A 13,923-nucleotide genomic window follows, 5' to 3' on the forward strand; every position below is an offset into this window, starting at 1 on the left:
TTGTCCTGCTCTTTCTTGATTATTGGATTTTCTTTCACATCCCTTGTAAAGCCTGTGCTTGACACAGCCTCCTGCTGAGCAGGCCCAGCACCTAGCTGCCCTCAAAACAAGTTATGTGGAGCCAGGGCACAGATTTCTGCAAATCCTTCTAGATAGCCTAAGCTCACGCAAGGTCTTCTACACTTCAGAATGGGATTGTGGCTCTTACCATCCTGGAAAATTTTCTACCTCTAAAATCTTCAGTTTGACCCAGTCAGCAATAAGGAGATTCTTAAATAGTAAACAGGGGGAGCTGTAGAGATGGCTCAGCGGTTAAGAGTATAGGCCTGCTCTTCCAGAGGTCCTGAGTTCAATTCCCAGCAACCACATGGTGGCTCACAATCATCTGTAATGGAATCAAATACCCTCCTCTGGTGCATCTGAAGACAGTTACAGTGTACTCACATATATAAAATAAATAAATCTTTTAAAAAAATGGTAAACAGGTCAGCTGTATTCTCTCTACTGATGTCACTTAATCCATATCTTTGGTACAGTGACCCACAGAATGGCTAAAGAGCAGAAGAAAACAGAATATTATATATTTCCTCCATCTTGGCATAAGGAAGGGTTGGTTTTAGTTTTCTTTTGCAGTGTGAAAAATTCAACCTAGAGTCTCTCATATGCTGGGCAATTACATTCTTCACTAAACCCATCCCCAAGAGGGGGGAAAATGTTTTATCTTTTAAACTTTTTCACAAGCAATGGGTTTGGTGATGCATGCCTTTAATCCCAGAACTTAGGAGGCAGAGACCTTAGTTTGAGACCAGGCTTGTCTACAGAGCAAGTTCCAGGACAACCACATACTAGTACACAGAGGGTGCACCTAGCACCCAGTATGAGCTGAGGGAACAGGAGCTCCAGAGGTGGTGCAGGAGGAGGCAGTCCCGGCTCCTCATGGGATTACTCAGGCAAGGGAAGAGGACAGTTCCTGCCTAATTCTGTGAGATCTGAACAAGCGTGGCACGGCCTGCCTCTCTCATTTGTGCACCTGTGGTGTGGCAATGAAAATGAGGGTGAGGACAGTAGAGGGGACGAGGTTCACATCTTGTTCTGCAGTGTCTGCTCAACATCTCTGCCAGTACTACCTCTAGGTACACGGACTGTGTCTCAGACATTCTGTGAGCTGCTCCGGAGTGGAATTTGGGGGAAAGGGTACTCTGTAGGACTGTAGCAAAGGCTGGGGTTACCTGTGACCACCAAATGCCACCTGCTGTGGCTGCTGTCACGGGCCCAGAGCAGCAGCTAACTGTGCCTTTCTGCTTTCCAGCTGTGTCGGCTCTACAAGTTCATCGAGCAGAAGGGAGATTTGCAAGACCTAACACCAACAATAAACTCACTTACAAAACAGAAGACAAGTGTTGCTCAGTTGGTGAAGTATAGCTTAAAAGATCTAGAGGAAGTTGTCGGGCTGCTCAAGAAACTTGGCGTGAAGTTACAGGTTTGACAGCTGTTCTGAGCTGGCAGTATGAGCTTCAGGGATAATAGCGGCCCCAAGGGATGGGTTTTCTTTCCCTAATGCTAGTGTTGTATTCTTCCAAAGCTCAGGGTTTCTTTGCAAGCTTCGCTGTTTCTGTCATACACACAAACACATTCAATCTGTGGCGGGTGCCTCAGAGGGGATTACTGTCAGAAAGCTCGGTAGGCTCCAGTAAACAGTTCTTGCCCGATGCTGACTGGTGTGTGGCCGTTCCCTCCACAGGTCTCCATCAACCTGGGCTTGGTTTACAAGGTGCAGCAGCACACTGGCATCATCTTCCAGTTCGTGGCATTCAGCAAGCGCAGGCAGAGGATGGTGCCTGAGATCCTTGCAGCTGGTGGCAGATATGACCTGCTGGTGAGGGCAAGCCCTGCCTGACTTGCTTTGGCTAACCGCTAGTGCCTCTAGTTCCCCGGATCATATTTTTTTCCATTATGACGCAAAAAGGCAACCCAGAAATCCTATGTAGCATTCATCTAGGAATATACATGCATCCTCTTGCCTCTGCTCCCAAGTACTGCGATTACACGCATGCACCACATCGGGCTTTTGAGAGCTTGCTTTTTTTACTGTTTTCCCCAGAATATATTTCTTTCCTGTTCCATAACCTGGCCACTGGTCTTTCCACAGATTCCCAAGTTCAGAGGCCCACAGGCTCTGGGGCCAGTGCCCATGGCTGTCGGTGTCAGCATAGCCATAGACAAGATATCCGCTGCTGTCCTCAGCATGGAAGAGCCTGTAAGTCCTGGTGCTGGCCTTTGAGGCGTCCCCAGTCCTCAGTGTCACTCACCTTTGCAACACAGCCTGCCCAGCCACCAGCTGACACACTTCCCTTTATGACACTGCCACCCACCTGGAGACAGTGGCAGAACTACAGGTTGAGAGCTCTGTCCCCAAATTGCCCCTCCACTTCCAATGCCAGTTGGAAGACCCATGTCATGAGCAGGTCATAGAACACATAGAAACCCTGTGGCGACCTGGCTTAATATACTGGACAATAAAGTAAAGAGGTGAGGACATGCAGAGCTTAGGTGCTTCAGCCTCGTGTGGAGCCCCATCCTCCGGGATCTCCACAGGTTGCCCGCCTGGAGCCTCCTTCCAAAGCACTCTGAACCTTGCCCTTTACTGATTGGTGGGTGCTTCGTTATATAGCAGGATTGACAATGTCAGCAGTGATCCACCTGGCCCCTTCCCCCCAAAATTGGGCCTGTGTCTGAAAGCCCCAACCGTTTACCCTGCCTTAGTCTGTCCAAGGGCCAGGCCCTCCTCCCCCACCCTGTCTCAGCCATGTCATTAAAACATCGGCTGCTTTGGAGATGTGGCAGCTGCAGCCTGAGAGTTTTGGAAATGACCTTTCCTGTGATCAAGCCTGAGAGTCGGCTCTTCCTGGCTCTCAGCCCCTTGCCCTCTGCTCTCTGGCTGCTACTGCTCAGGCACCGCTCCTTACTCTCCGCATCCATGATACACTATATATAAAGATAAAATATTCTGCTTGGTAACACACTTTTGTCAATCCTCTTGCTCAAAACCCCAGCTAGTCTGCAAAGCTTAAAAAAAAAAATGGCTTTTCCCATTTCAGGCAAGATGTTTTCCCTGGGTGAGTATGCAGGAACAGAAATGTATCTTCCTGATGGCACAGGGCAGCTGACGTTACGTCTGTAAAGTCTTTTTAAACAGTATCTTGTTTTCTGTTGTTTCTCGATGTCATTTTAAACCAAAGCCATCTGTGCACTGTGTGACTGCTCACAATTTCCGGGGCACTCATCTGCCTCGGGTTCTGCTCTCACCCGCACAACCACACCCCGGTGTGACTTGTTTCTCATCAGGTTACAGTGAGCTCCTGCGACCTCCTGGTTGTCAGTGTTGGCCAGATGTCCATGTCCAGGGCCATCAACCTAACCCAGAAGCTCTGGACGGCAGGCATCACCGCAGAGATCATGTATGACTGGTCACAGGTAAGGGACAGAGAGCTGAGAAGGATATAGCAGGCAGCTATAGGATCAGGATAGATCAGCCTTCCACAGTGCAGCCATGGGGCCCAACTAGAATCCTGAGCTAATTTCAAACACTGAGGTTCCTGTTGTTGGAACTTACTTTGTAGCTCAGTGGTGAGTCCTCAAGGATGAGTTTGTAGATGATAATGGTACACTCTGTAGGGCTCTTGATTGGCTCAAGCACAGCAGGAGCAGCAGGGAAAATGTCACTGCAAAGCACATAAGGCTCATAGAGAGATAGACCCTTACCAGAGCGGAGGCAGTGGAGCATCAGGTCTGGTCTCCTTGAGGATGGGAATTGAGATGGGATCATCTCTGAGCGATCTTTGTCTCCTAACTTAGGGTTGGTCAGTTTAATCAAAGACAGGAATGCTGATTGGTCCAAAACCTTGGATAATTGTATACTGGTCTGATCTCGAACTTGTTAGACTGGTTTACTGGCAATGGTTCCCTACTGGTAGAAGAAGCCTTTAGGTCTTTGTCTCGGGTCAAGAGTGTGAGAAAGAAGCAGGAAATTTACCATCTTTACCATCTGTTTACCCTCTGCCATATCTATCTGCCTCCCATGGGTCTGGGTAACTCCACTAGCAATGTCAGAAGGATGGACAGAGGCTAGAGAAGCGCTTAAGTGCCCTTGCTGCTCTTCCAGTGGACCCGAGTTCTGTCCCCAGCTCCCATGTCAGGTGGCTCACATCCTCCAGGGATCCAAACCCTTCTAGCCCTTGCAGGTACATACACACATGCAGGTGCATACACACAGACAGGTACACACAACCACACATGCAAGTACACACGCATACCCAAGTACACATGCACCACAGGTATGTGCACACATGCAGGTACACACACGTGCAGGTATCCACAGAAAGAGACATACACACACATATAAAAATGTAAAAACATTTTTAAAAAATTGGATGTGCCTGCCAGAGCCTGTTTAACGGGGTTTATCTCTGTGGGTGGAGTTACCTCTTGCATTAACATCTGACTACAACAGATGACCACAAATCCAGTGGCTTAACTGTTCTGTTCTAGGTTCCTGGAAGTCAGACATCTGGGCTAAGATGGCAGGGCTTGTCCCTCCAGAGGCTCGAGGGGTGGGTCTGTTCCTTGCCTTTCCTAGAGCAATGCTGCATTGGCTCGGCCCTTCCTCCCTTTAGACTCAGCAGTGTGAATCTGCTTCACTGGGGCTTTCTCTCCACTTTGTCCTCAGTGAGACTTCTGTCCTTACCTTCTCTCTACCTCTGCCTACCCTGGCCCCTGTGATGGCCCAGGGCCATCATTGACAGGTTCCAGGACTAAGATGAGGACATGCTGTGGCCAGCTTACCACACTGAGGGTACTCTGAGCTTGGTGTGTCTGCAGATCTCTGTAAACCTGCCTGCCCTTCAGAAGTGGAGTTGGGAGCTTTAGATACCCAGTGTCTGCATTATCACAGATCTAGAAGAGTACTTGTGGATTATCTACACTGATGGCACCCCCGGGCTCTGCCACTGCCATGAGCTTTCTGTAGCTGCTCTGTGTGCTCATATAAAAACTGGTGTAACTGAAGAAGCATCAATTTGCTTGCTTCGTATGTTGTTAGAGAGGCTTCTGTGGTTCGATTTCTGTTTTGTGAATCAGGATCTCACTATGTAGCCCATCCTCCTGCTTCAGCCTCCTCCTGGATTATACCAAAGTACCCAGCTTAATTCTGCTTTCCACCAGCTGCTGTTTTCTGATTCCTTTGCTTTCCTAAAATGCTGTGGGGGGGGGGGGGAGAGCAGGGAGGGAGGGAGGGGGAGGGAGGGAGAGAGAGAGAGAGAGAGAGAGAGAGAGAGAGAGAGAGATTTTGTTGTTAAGGCTTGGAGACATTGAAGACCTCTTCCTGTCACGACTGCATTACTTGTTCTCCATCCTTCAAAACAATCCTGAAAGTAGAGAAAGCACAAGAGAATTCCTTCCTGGGATTCTGTGCTCCTCTCCATAGCATTCATATTCCCTACAGCTGGCGTATTTAGTATATACTTAGGAATACAATTAGAAGCAGTTTTTTCATTATCCTTAATGACTTGAAGGGGCCCAAGCACACTGTGTCCATTGTCTCACTGTTTGTTTCAGTCCCAGGAAGAGTTACAAGAATACTGCAGACATCATGAAATCACCTATGTGGCCTTGGTCTCCGATAAAGAAGGAAGCCATGTCAAGGTAAAGATGGAAGGGGAGGGCTGGAGATGTAGCTCAGTGGTTTAGCACTTATCTAGCATGGGTGAGACCCTTGATTCAACCCATTAAAACCACACACACACACACACACACACACACACACACACACACACAAGACCACTGGGAAATCAACTAGCATTTTCCACAAACTGTTGCCTGTGGTTCTGTCTCTGTCTCTCTCCCTCTCTCTCCTTCTCTCGTTCTCTCTCTCCCTCTCTTCCCCCGTCTCCCTCTCCATTTCTAAACTCTATCATGACTGATCATTTTCTCAGAGAAATTAGGTAGCAATGTTTAATTCTGCATTATATTTACTCTTTATATGTGTTTTGCCTCCGTCTGTTGTGCACCATGTGTGTGTGCAGCACTTACAGAGGCCAGAAGCAGGAATCTGATGCCCTCTTCTAGAACTGGAGTTGCAGATGGTAGCGCTGCCACATGGGAATGAAATCCAGGTCCTAGAAGAACAGCAGTGCTCTCAGCCTCTGAGCCAGCTCCTGCCCCAAGCTCTTTTCTTAGCAGAGCTATACCTGCCAACAGCTTGTCTTCTGGAGTCTTCCTAAACAGTTTTACTCCATTGAACCTAACGAAAATTGTACATAAACTTACCACCTCATGACCTTTTAAAATATTGTTTTGAAAGGGAAAAAATGGCCTTTATCCCTCGTTTTCCTTATTTTCTCCTGCAATGCTGTCAGGATGAGTTGGACCTGTGTTTTAAGAGTTTGTATGTAATAAGAATTGCACCTCAAATGAGTCCATATGATCCCCATAAAATCACACGGCCAGGCTACAGATGGCTTAGTCAGTGAGAACACCTACCGCCCTCCCAGTACCCACATTAGGACTCGACTCCAGAAGAATCCAACCCTCCGGCCTCTTCAGGCATCTGCACTGTCCTGTACATAAACACACACATACACATAATTAAAAACAAGGCCTACACAGGCCTACATACACAGCTCTTCAGCCACCTCTTTCAGGATGACAGGGAGCCGTGTCTTTCTCATCATGGCTTCCTCTGTGGCTGTCTCAGGCAGCCCTTGGTTATTTGTTCCGCTGTCTCTAAGCTTTGACGAGATCCCCTCTTTGATTCCTGATATTAGTAATTTGTGTCTTCCTTCTTTCTTCTTCTTAACTTAGCATATATAGTTTTAAGATCATTTTATTATTAACATACAATGATGGCATTTCCTGTTTTTGTTTGCTTTGTTGATTGGTTGTTATAATGATTTTATTCATTTTTATTTTATGTGTGTTGGTATTTTGTTTTGCATATGTCTGTATGGTGGTGTGGGATCCCCTGTAGTTCCAGACAGCTATGAACTGCTATGTGGGTGCTGAGAATTGATCCTATGTCCTCTTAATGCTCTTAACACTGAGCCATCTCTCCAGCCCTTCAGAGTGGCATCTCCATACATACTTGCCATTGCACTTGGTTTTTCCTTGTCCTTCCCATCTGGCTCTCATCACCTCCCTGCCCTCTTCTTTCTGGTCCTCTTCCTGCCTCTAAATACTCTTTGCTTTTGCTTTCATGTAACTTGGATTCTGTTCTTTTCCACACACCCCACCGAGATCTCTCTTCCCTCGCGATCCCTTTTCTAATTGTGAGCATGGGTACACAAACGCACCCACACACATCTGAATTTCACATATAAGAACAGACCTATAGCATTTGTCTTTCTGTGTCTGGTTCATTTTGCTTAACATCATCTCCAGTTGCATCCATTTTCTTGCAAATGTCATGATTTCATTTTTCATTACAGCTGAAAAATGGCATGTGTGTATGTACATTTTGTTTATCCATTCATCTGCTGCTGATGAAATGGAATTCCGACTGGTTCTGTATCTTAGCTGTTGTGTTAGGGCAGTAATAAACATGGATGTGCAAAAATAATTTGATGGGGGACATAAAATGTGTGTGCATTGTAAGCTATAAAATGATGCTCAGTGTCCTGTGGAGAACATTCTAAGCCTGGAAGGGAGGCAGGCAGTGAGAGAACATCTTCAGGTGTTAGTGGGGTTTCTAGATTCACAGACAGGCAAGCTATAGATGTGTGCTGAAGGGCCTTTTAAGCAGAGGGCATAGCACAGGTCATGGAAGGGTTTTTAGTAGTAGGCTCTCTCAAAGATGGGGACAGGTCCTTGGAAAATGTTTTGATTCTATCCTGATGTGATTTTTCCCAGAGAGTTGTACAGAAGCACCCATACACCTCAGAGAGGACAAAACAGACCAAACTATTTTGTCTAATTCCTGCTTGGTGAATCATTGAGTTTATTGGGATTTCTTGTGGGAGCATTGGTAACTCAAAAGCAGCTGCATCAAAAGAAAAGCTCTACCCAGCTTTGGTAACAACTCGTAACAGCTGCATCTCTCGAGTTCCAGTCCCAGTCTGCCTCCTACATACTCTGGCAACCAAGACCAGGGCCAGCTGCGTCTGATGACATGTGGGTGGGGTGAGGGATAGAAATCTGATGACCCTCTCTGCCCCAATCTGAGGAAACACGAGTAGGTCCAATCCTGTGAGCTCCAAGTCCGTGAGCATCTTGAGTAGATAACAGCTGCTCTGACATGCCCAAGGATGGAGTGCACTGTGCCTGGACAGTGCATCTTGAATGAAGGCCACTTTCTTTAGCAGACAGGAATGACAGAGCTAGATCAAAGAGTTTGGATGTCATTTAGCAGCCAGTGGGGAGCACTAAAAGTCTGGACAAAGGGTACATCAGAATTTAGTTTGAAAAAAAGTTTACCTACAGAGATGTTATTGTGGAGTGGAGGATGAGAGCCATTTTTTTTTAAATTCCTGAATAGACCATGTATCTCAGCAACAATTTTAATGTTTGGGGTTCTGGTTCATCAGTGCTGTATCCTTGACCTTGACCTTGTAATAGTGTATGTCAAGGTGTTGGAGCACACTCCACAGTTGTGACATCTAAAAACATCTCAGAGCCTGTGAGTCAAGGCTCTTACCACCAAGCCTGATGACCTAAGTCCACTCCCAGGACTCCCATAATAACATAGTAAAAGGAAAGACTCCACTCCTACAGCTGATCCTCTGACCTCACACACCATGGCATGGATGCATGCAGCCATACACATTCATATACACACGCAAAGTAAATAACATTTTAAAGTGCTACTTTAAAAAACAAAAAAACTGCTGTCTTCCATAAAGCAGAATCACCCCAGTTAAGACCACCGACTACAACCTGTTCTTCCATAAAGCAGAATCACCCCGGTTAAGACCACCGACTACAACCTGTTCTTCCATAAAGCAGAATCACCCCGGTTAAGACCACCGACTACAACCTGTTCTTCCATAAAGCAGAATCACCCCGGTTAAGACCACCGACTACAACCTGTTGACCCAGTTGCTTCGCCAGAGCACACTGAGCTACCATTTTGGCTTCAGAAAACTCCAAATGATAATTATTTCATTCTTTCCAAGGTCAAGTCCTTTGAGAAGGAGAGGCAAACAGAAAAACGTGTGTTGGAATCAGATCTTGTGGATCATGTTATGCAGAAACTAAGGACCAAAGTTGGTGATGAAAGGAATTTCAGGTAAATGTATAAATAAAGCAAACATACTTCTCAGGGATTACAAAAGTGCAGTGGAGTAGAAAAGATTTTATTTATGTCTTTGCAACTCATATACATGATCATGTCAAAACAAACAGATCTAAGTATTATAATCCTGACAAATACCTAGAATCCTAGCACTTAGAAGGTCAGAGTTCAAGGTCAGCCTCTAATACATAGTAAGTTCAAGTCTAGCTTGGGATCCATGAGGCTCTGTCTCAAAAACAAGAGACAGAAAGGAAACACTCAAATTTAAGGAGAGTCAGTAGTTCTCAACTAGTAGCAAATTTGTTCTCACAGGGACATTGATAGTGTTTGCAGACAGGCTGCTGGGCATAATGACCGAGCACAGGACTGATGGACGTACCTCCAGCTAAGATCTGACACCAAGTACCATGAATGCCAGGACTGAGGCATCTCAGCTTATAGAAAATGAGCCTTGCTTGTCACCTGTGTCCCCCTAGTCCCCTCTCGCCAACACACACTTTCTGTGACCACTGAATCTCCATGAATTCACGGGCAGGCGTTTTTCAAGGAATGTACTATTCTTGAAGTCAGGTTATTAGAAGCACAGAGTCAAACCACAGATAGACGTTTAGAAAATGAAAGGGGGGGGCACTACTTTGTCTCTTAAAGGTTATAAAAAATGTGCAGCGTTTGAAAGAATGTCTGTTTACAGCTTTTGAAATATCTGTATTTATTGAACATTTCCTGTGGTGGTCACCAAGGCTCCTAGCTGCGTGCAAGTGGAGCCTGCTACTGCTGTTTCTTTGTATTATAAGGGAGCAAAAAGAACACCCATTACATTTTGTTAAATTAGCTGCCTCTGTAGAGCCTGGATTTCAGACCCAGTTGAATGAATCAGAATGTTGTCTTAGTCTTTTAACCTGAATCATGTCCTTTTTTTTTCCCCCTTGCTCCTGACCAAAAGCATCATTAAGCATTTTTTGTTTTGTTTTTTTCTCCAATTAATAACTAAAAGAACCATGTTTTTTTATTCAGTAGCATGCTCTGAGGGCACCCTTATCTAAGTTGCTTTTTTGCCTTATTGAGTTTCCTAATTGTTTGTTTGCTTGTTTTTAGAGACGCTTCTGATAATCTTGCTGTACAAACTCTGAAGGGGTCGTTTTCTAATGCTTCAGGTATAATTACTAATTGAAATCCTAGCCTTAAGAATGCTATGTTGTCTGCACTGAGTCTTAGGGCTAAGGCTGATGCCTTCTCACACTGAAAATACCTTTTAAAGGAAAGTGTCAACAAAGCTGTATCACATGAGACGTGTTCCAACATCCTGGAAGCTCTAAGGCAGCTTGGGCTCAGGCCGTCCCTCTAATCCTAGTCTGTCTCAGAGTTGTATTCACACACGTGATTTAACCTTCCCTTTACCAGTTCACTATATACATGCAATGTGGATATTTCCTTCATACAATGGACTAGGAAAAAATAGCTCAAGCCAAATATGGTGGCACATGCCTGTAATCCTAACACTCAGGAGACTGAAGCAGAAGGATGCAGTTTGAGGCCAGCCTGGTCTATAAATATAGATAACAAGACTCCATCTCAGAGACAAGAGAAGGCCCAGACACACTCAATCCCCTAGAGTTACAACCAGATGTACAGTAATAAACAGTTCTTTGTGGTGTGTTCTAGAAACTGGGCCCAGATAAAAACTAACATGAAACTCTCTGTCTCAGGTTTGTTTGAAATCCACGGAACAACAGTAATCCCCATCGTGAGTGTCTTGTCACCAGAAAAGCTGTCAGCCAGCACCAGGAGGCGACATGAGATTCAGGTATATCACATCCACTTTTCCCTGGCTTTTTGCTGGCTTGCTTCCTTTTATTTTACATGTATGGTATTTTCCTGAATGTATGTCTGCACCGTATATCTTTGAGGCCTAAAGAGGACATAGGTCCCCTGGAACTGGAGTTGCAGATAGTTTTGACTATGCAGGTGCTGAGAACTGAACCTGGGTCCACTAAGCCATTTCTCCAGCGGTTTGTCCTTGGCTTTAAATATAAAGATTCTTTCCTTTTGCTAACCTGGTGGCTTCTGAAGATCTCACAACAAAACTTCTCTGGTGCCATACTTCAGCCCATCTGTCTTCCAGAGATGTTAGTAAGCAGCAGCCGTCAATAGATGATCCATCTAATCTGCCTCCTGTGGTAGTTGGAAGGGCTTGCTCCTCTTCTACATAAGATCAGTTTAGACCAGTCACAAGAGCGGCGCTCATGGTTCCGGTGTCTGCCATGTGCCTGTGCTAAAGCCATGTGCATAACCTCAGAAGCACGTGCATTATGCAGTTAAAAGAACACAAGAAGTAACAGAATGTGCTGAATGTGCGTGTGCCATGATACTAGTGGAAGACGATGTTAGGAGCCTTTGATCTGTTACTCTTGTGTTCTTTGTTTTGTTTTCCTTTGGTTTTTCAAGATAAGGTTACTCTGTGTAGACTTGGCTGTCCTGGGCTCTAAGTCACTCTGTAGACCAGGCTGGCCTTGAACTCACAGAGATTCACTTGCCTCTGCCTCCCAGCTGCTAGGATTAAAGGCGTGCTCCACCACAGCCCAACTATTAGGAACATTTGTAAAGCATGTGTGGTGGCTTTTTATTACAGGGTTACACACTGTAATCTCAGCTGCTTGGAAAGATCTAAAGTTTGAGACCAACCTGGGCAACAGAACAAGCCCCCAAATCAGTTTCTCTCCCCTCCAAGCCCTGTCAAGAGCAAAGCTTTATGTTCTGTTTGGAGCCCTTTCTAAGCCCTGGCATTGTCACTGCGTTGTTTTCTGGAATGAGAAATAACACAGCTCGGTTTAACATGCTCTGAACTCCATTTTCTTTTTAGGTACAAACCCGACTTCAGAATACCCTTGCCAACTTACATCAGAAAAGCAGTGAGATTGAAATTTTGGCTGTAAGTCACATATTCCTTAACAATCTGAAGATAGCATCTGTCTGAATTGTCTAGTGTGGCCTCAGAATCTTTTTGCTGTCAGCTATATCTGGTATCAGACCTGGCTATTCCTCGTGTGAATTACAGGCAATTTAAAGCTAGAAAAGGCTGGGGAGAAAAAATGGCCATTTGTGTGTTTCTCTTCTCGTTTCCTATAGTCACACTCATGTTGAGGCCTTACCAAGCACATATGGCAGCATTGTTCCTTTGGGTATGGGTGTGATCTGAAGTCCAGCCTCCAGCACTTGTTAGCTCACACAGTCCAGCTAAAAGTCTGCTTTAGGGCTGGGAAGGTAACTACATGGTTAAAACTCTTGCCATGCATGAGGACTGAAGTTCAGGTCCCCAGAACCCACATCAATGCCTATGATTCCAACCTCAGCTGGGGAAGGAAGATACCTAAAGCTTGCTCACAAACCAGGCATTCAACTAGCTCTGGGTTTCACTGAGTCTGCCTCAAAGAATAAGATGGAAGAGCAGCTGAGAATATCCAGTATCAACCTCAGGACTTCACACACATGCATGCACGTGTGCACAGAAAACAAATCACAGCAACCCTATTCTATCCACAGTGACACCATAGCCCCAGCCAGGGTGTGCTGCCTAGACTTCCTAGTAAGTGGTATGCTTTCTGCTGTATTAACAGGTGGATCTACCTAAGGAAACCATCTTACAGTTTCTATCATTAGAGGTAAGCAATGGCAACTGTTCGGCACTGACTTTTACAGTCTTGTCAAAAGAAAACTGGGAAAAGGTCTTAAACTTCCTGAGTAATTATGCTTGTTGGCAGCACAGGAATTTAGAGTAATGTTGGTCCTCCTGTTAATGTGTGCTACAGGCATTCCTGAGTCACAATCACACAGCCACAAAGGCTCATAGCCTGGACTTGAGCCTAGCAGGCAGCAGCATCTAGTTTCTTACCCATGTGTTTCCCAAGCAATCTTCATCCCAGGTAGGGAAGCACAACTTCACAGAACATTGTGTTGTAAAAGAACCAAAAAACTGTTGGTTTGCAGGTTTATTTTTTTTTCCACTTTTCAGAATTTCAAGTTTCCCATGGTAAGATAATCATGATTACAGGTGACTTGTATTCTATATTTTTGTGAAGGATGTTTCCATGTAGCCTGTCCTAGTTTGCTTTCTGCAGCTCTGATAAAACACTGACCAAAAACAACTAGGGAGAGAAAGCTATCACCTCTTGCAGGCTAGAGTCCCTTGCTGAGGGAAGCCAAGGTAGAACTCTAAGACAGAAAGGAACCTCAGAGGAATGTTGCTACTGACTGACTAGCTGACTGGCAGGCTTGCTTTATAGGCCAGGCCTGCCTGCCCAGGATAGCACTACCCCACAGTAGCTCTCCCACATGAATCTCTAGTCAAGAAAAATGCCCCAGGGGCCAACTGCTGGAAGCAATTCTTTTAATGGTCCTTAATTTCCAGCCTAGTTTGTGTCATTAACAAAAACTAACCAGAATATAGCCCAAGCTGGCCTTGAATTCCAGTAATCCTCCTGCCTCGGGCTTCTAGGAACAGAGATGACAGGTTACAGGTAATTTTCAAAGCATATCAAATAACTTTGTCTATTCATACTGTTTAGTCATAGATTAAAAATAAACTGCATTAAGTAAGATTGGAATTGGAAGCAGGAGGGTCCTTAGTTCAGGGCCAAACAGTG

The 13,923-nt window shown here is 45.3% G+C and overlaps 1 protein-coding gene across 5 annotated transcripts in view; it reads left to right on the top strand.

Moving 5' to 3' along the window:
* Window positions 1-13,923, top strand: part of EIF2AK4 (eukaryotic translation initiation factor 2 alpha kinase 4) — a 79,637-nt gene that overhangs the window by 64,241 nt on the left and 1,473 nt on the right. For 2 of the 5 annotated variants that reach the window (XM_080931117.1, XM_080931119.1), the window contains 10 exons: window positions 1,310-1,480; window positions 1,742-1,876; window positions 2,150-2,257; window positions 3,346-3,474; window positions 5,614-5,700; window positions 9,165-9,277; window positions 10,379-10,437; window positions 10,990-11,087; window positions 12,144-12,212; window positions 12,898-12,942. In XM_080931117.1, coding sequence (XP_080787243.1) covers window positions 1,310-1,480; window positions 1,742-1,876; window positions 2,150-2,257; window positions 3,346-3,474; window positions 5,614-5,700; window positions 9,165-9,277; window positions 10,379-10,437; window positions 10,990-11,087; window positions 12,144-12,212; window positions 12,898-12,942 — 1,014 coding nt within the window. Of the gene's footprint in view, window positions 1-1,309; window positions 1,481-1,741; window positions 1,877-2,149; window positions 2,258-3,345; window positions 3,475-5,613; window positions 5,701-9,164; window positions 9,278-10,378; window positions 10,438-10,989; window positions 11,088-12,143; window positions 12,213-12,897; window positions 12,943-13,923 lie in introns of those variants that run through there. The other 3 variants (XM_080931118.1, XR_013975379.1, XR_013975380.1) reach the window with 3 other exon arrangements.

Source organism: Micromys minutus (assembly GCF_963924665.1).
Source record: "Micromys minutus genome assembly, chromosome: 17".
Lineage (NCBI taxonomy): Eukaryota > Metazoa > Chordata > Mammalia > Rodentia > Muridae > Micromys > Micromys minutus.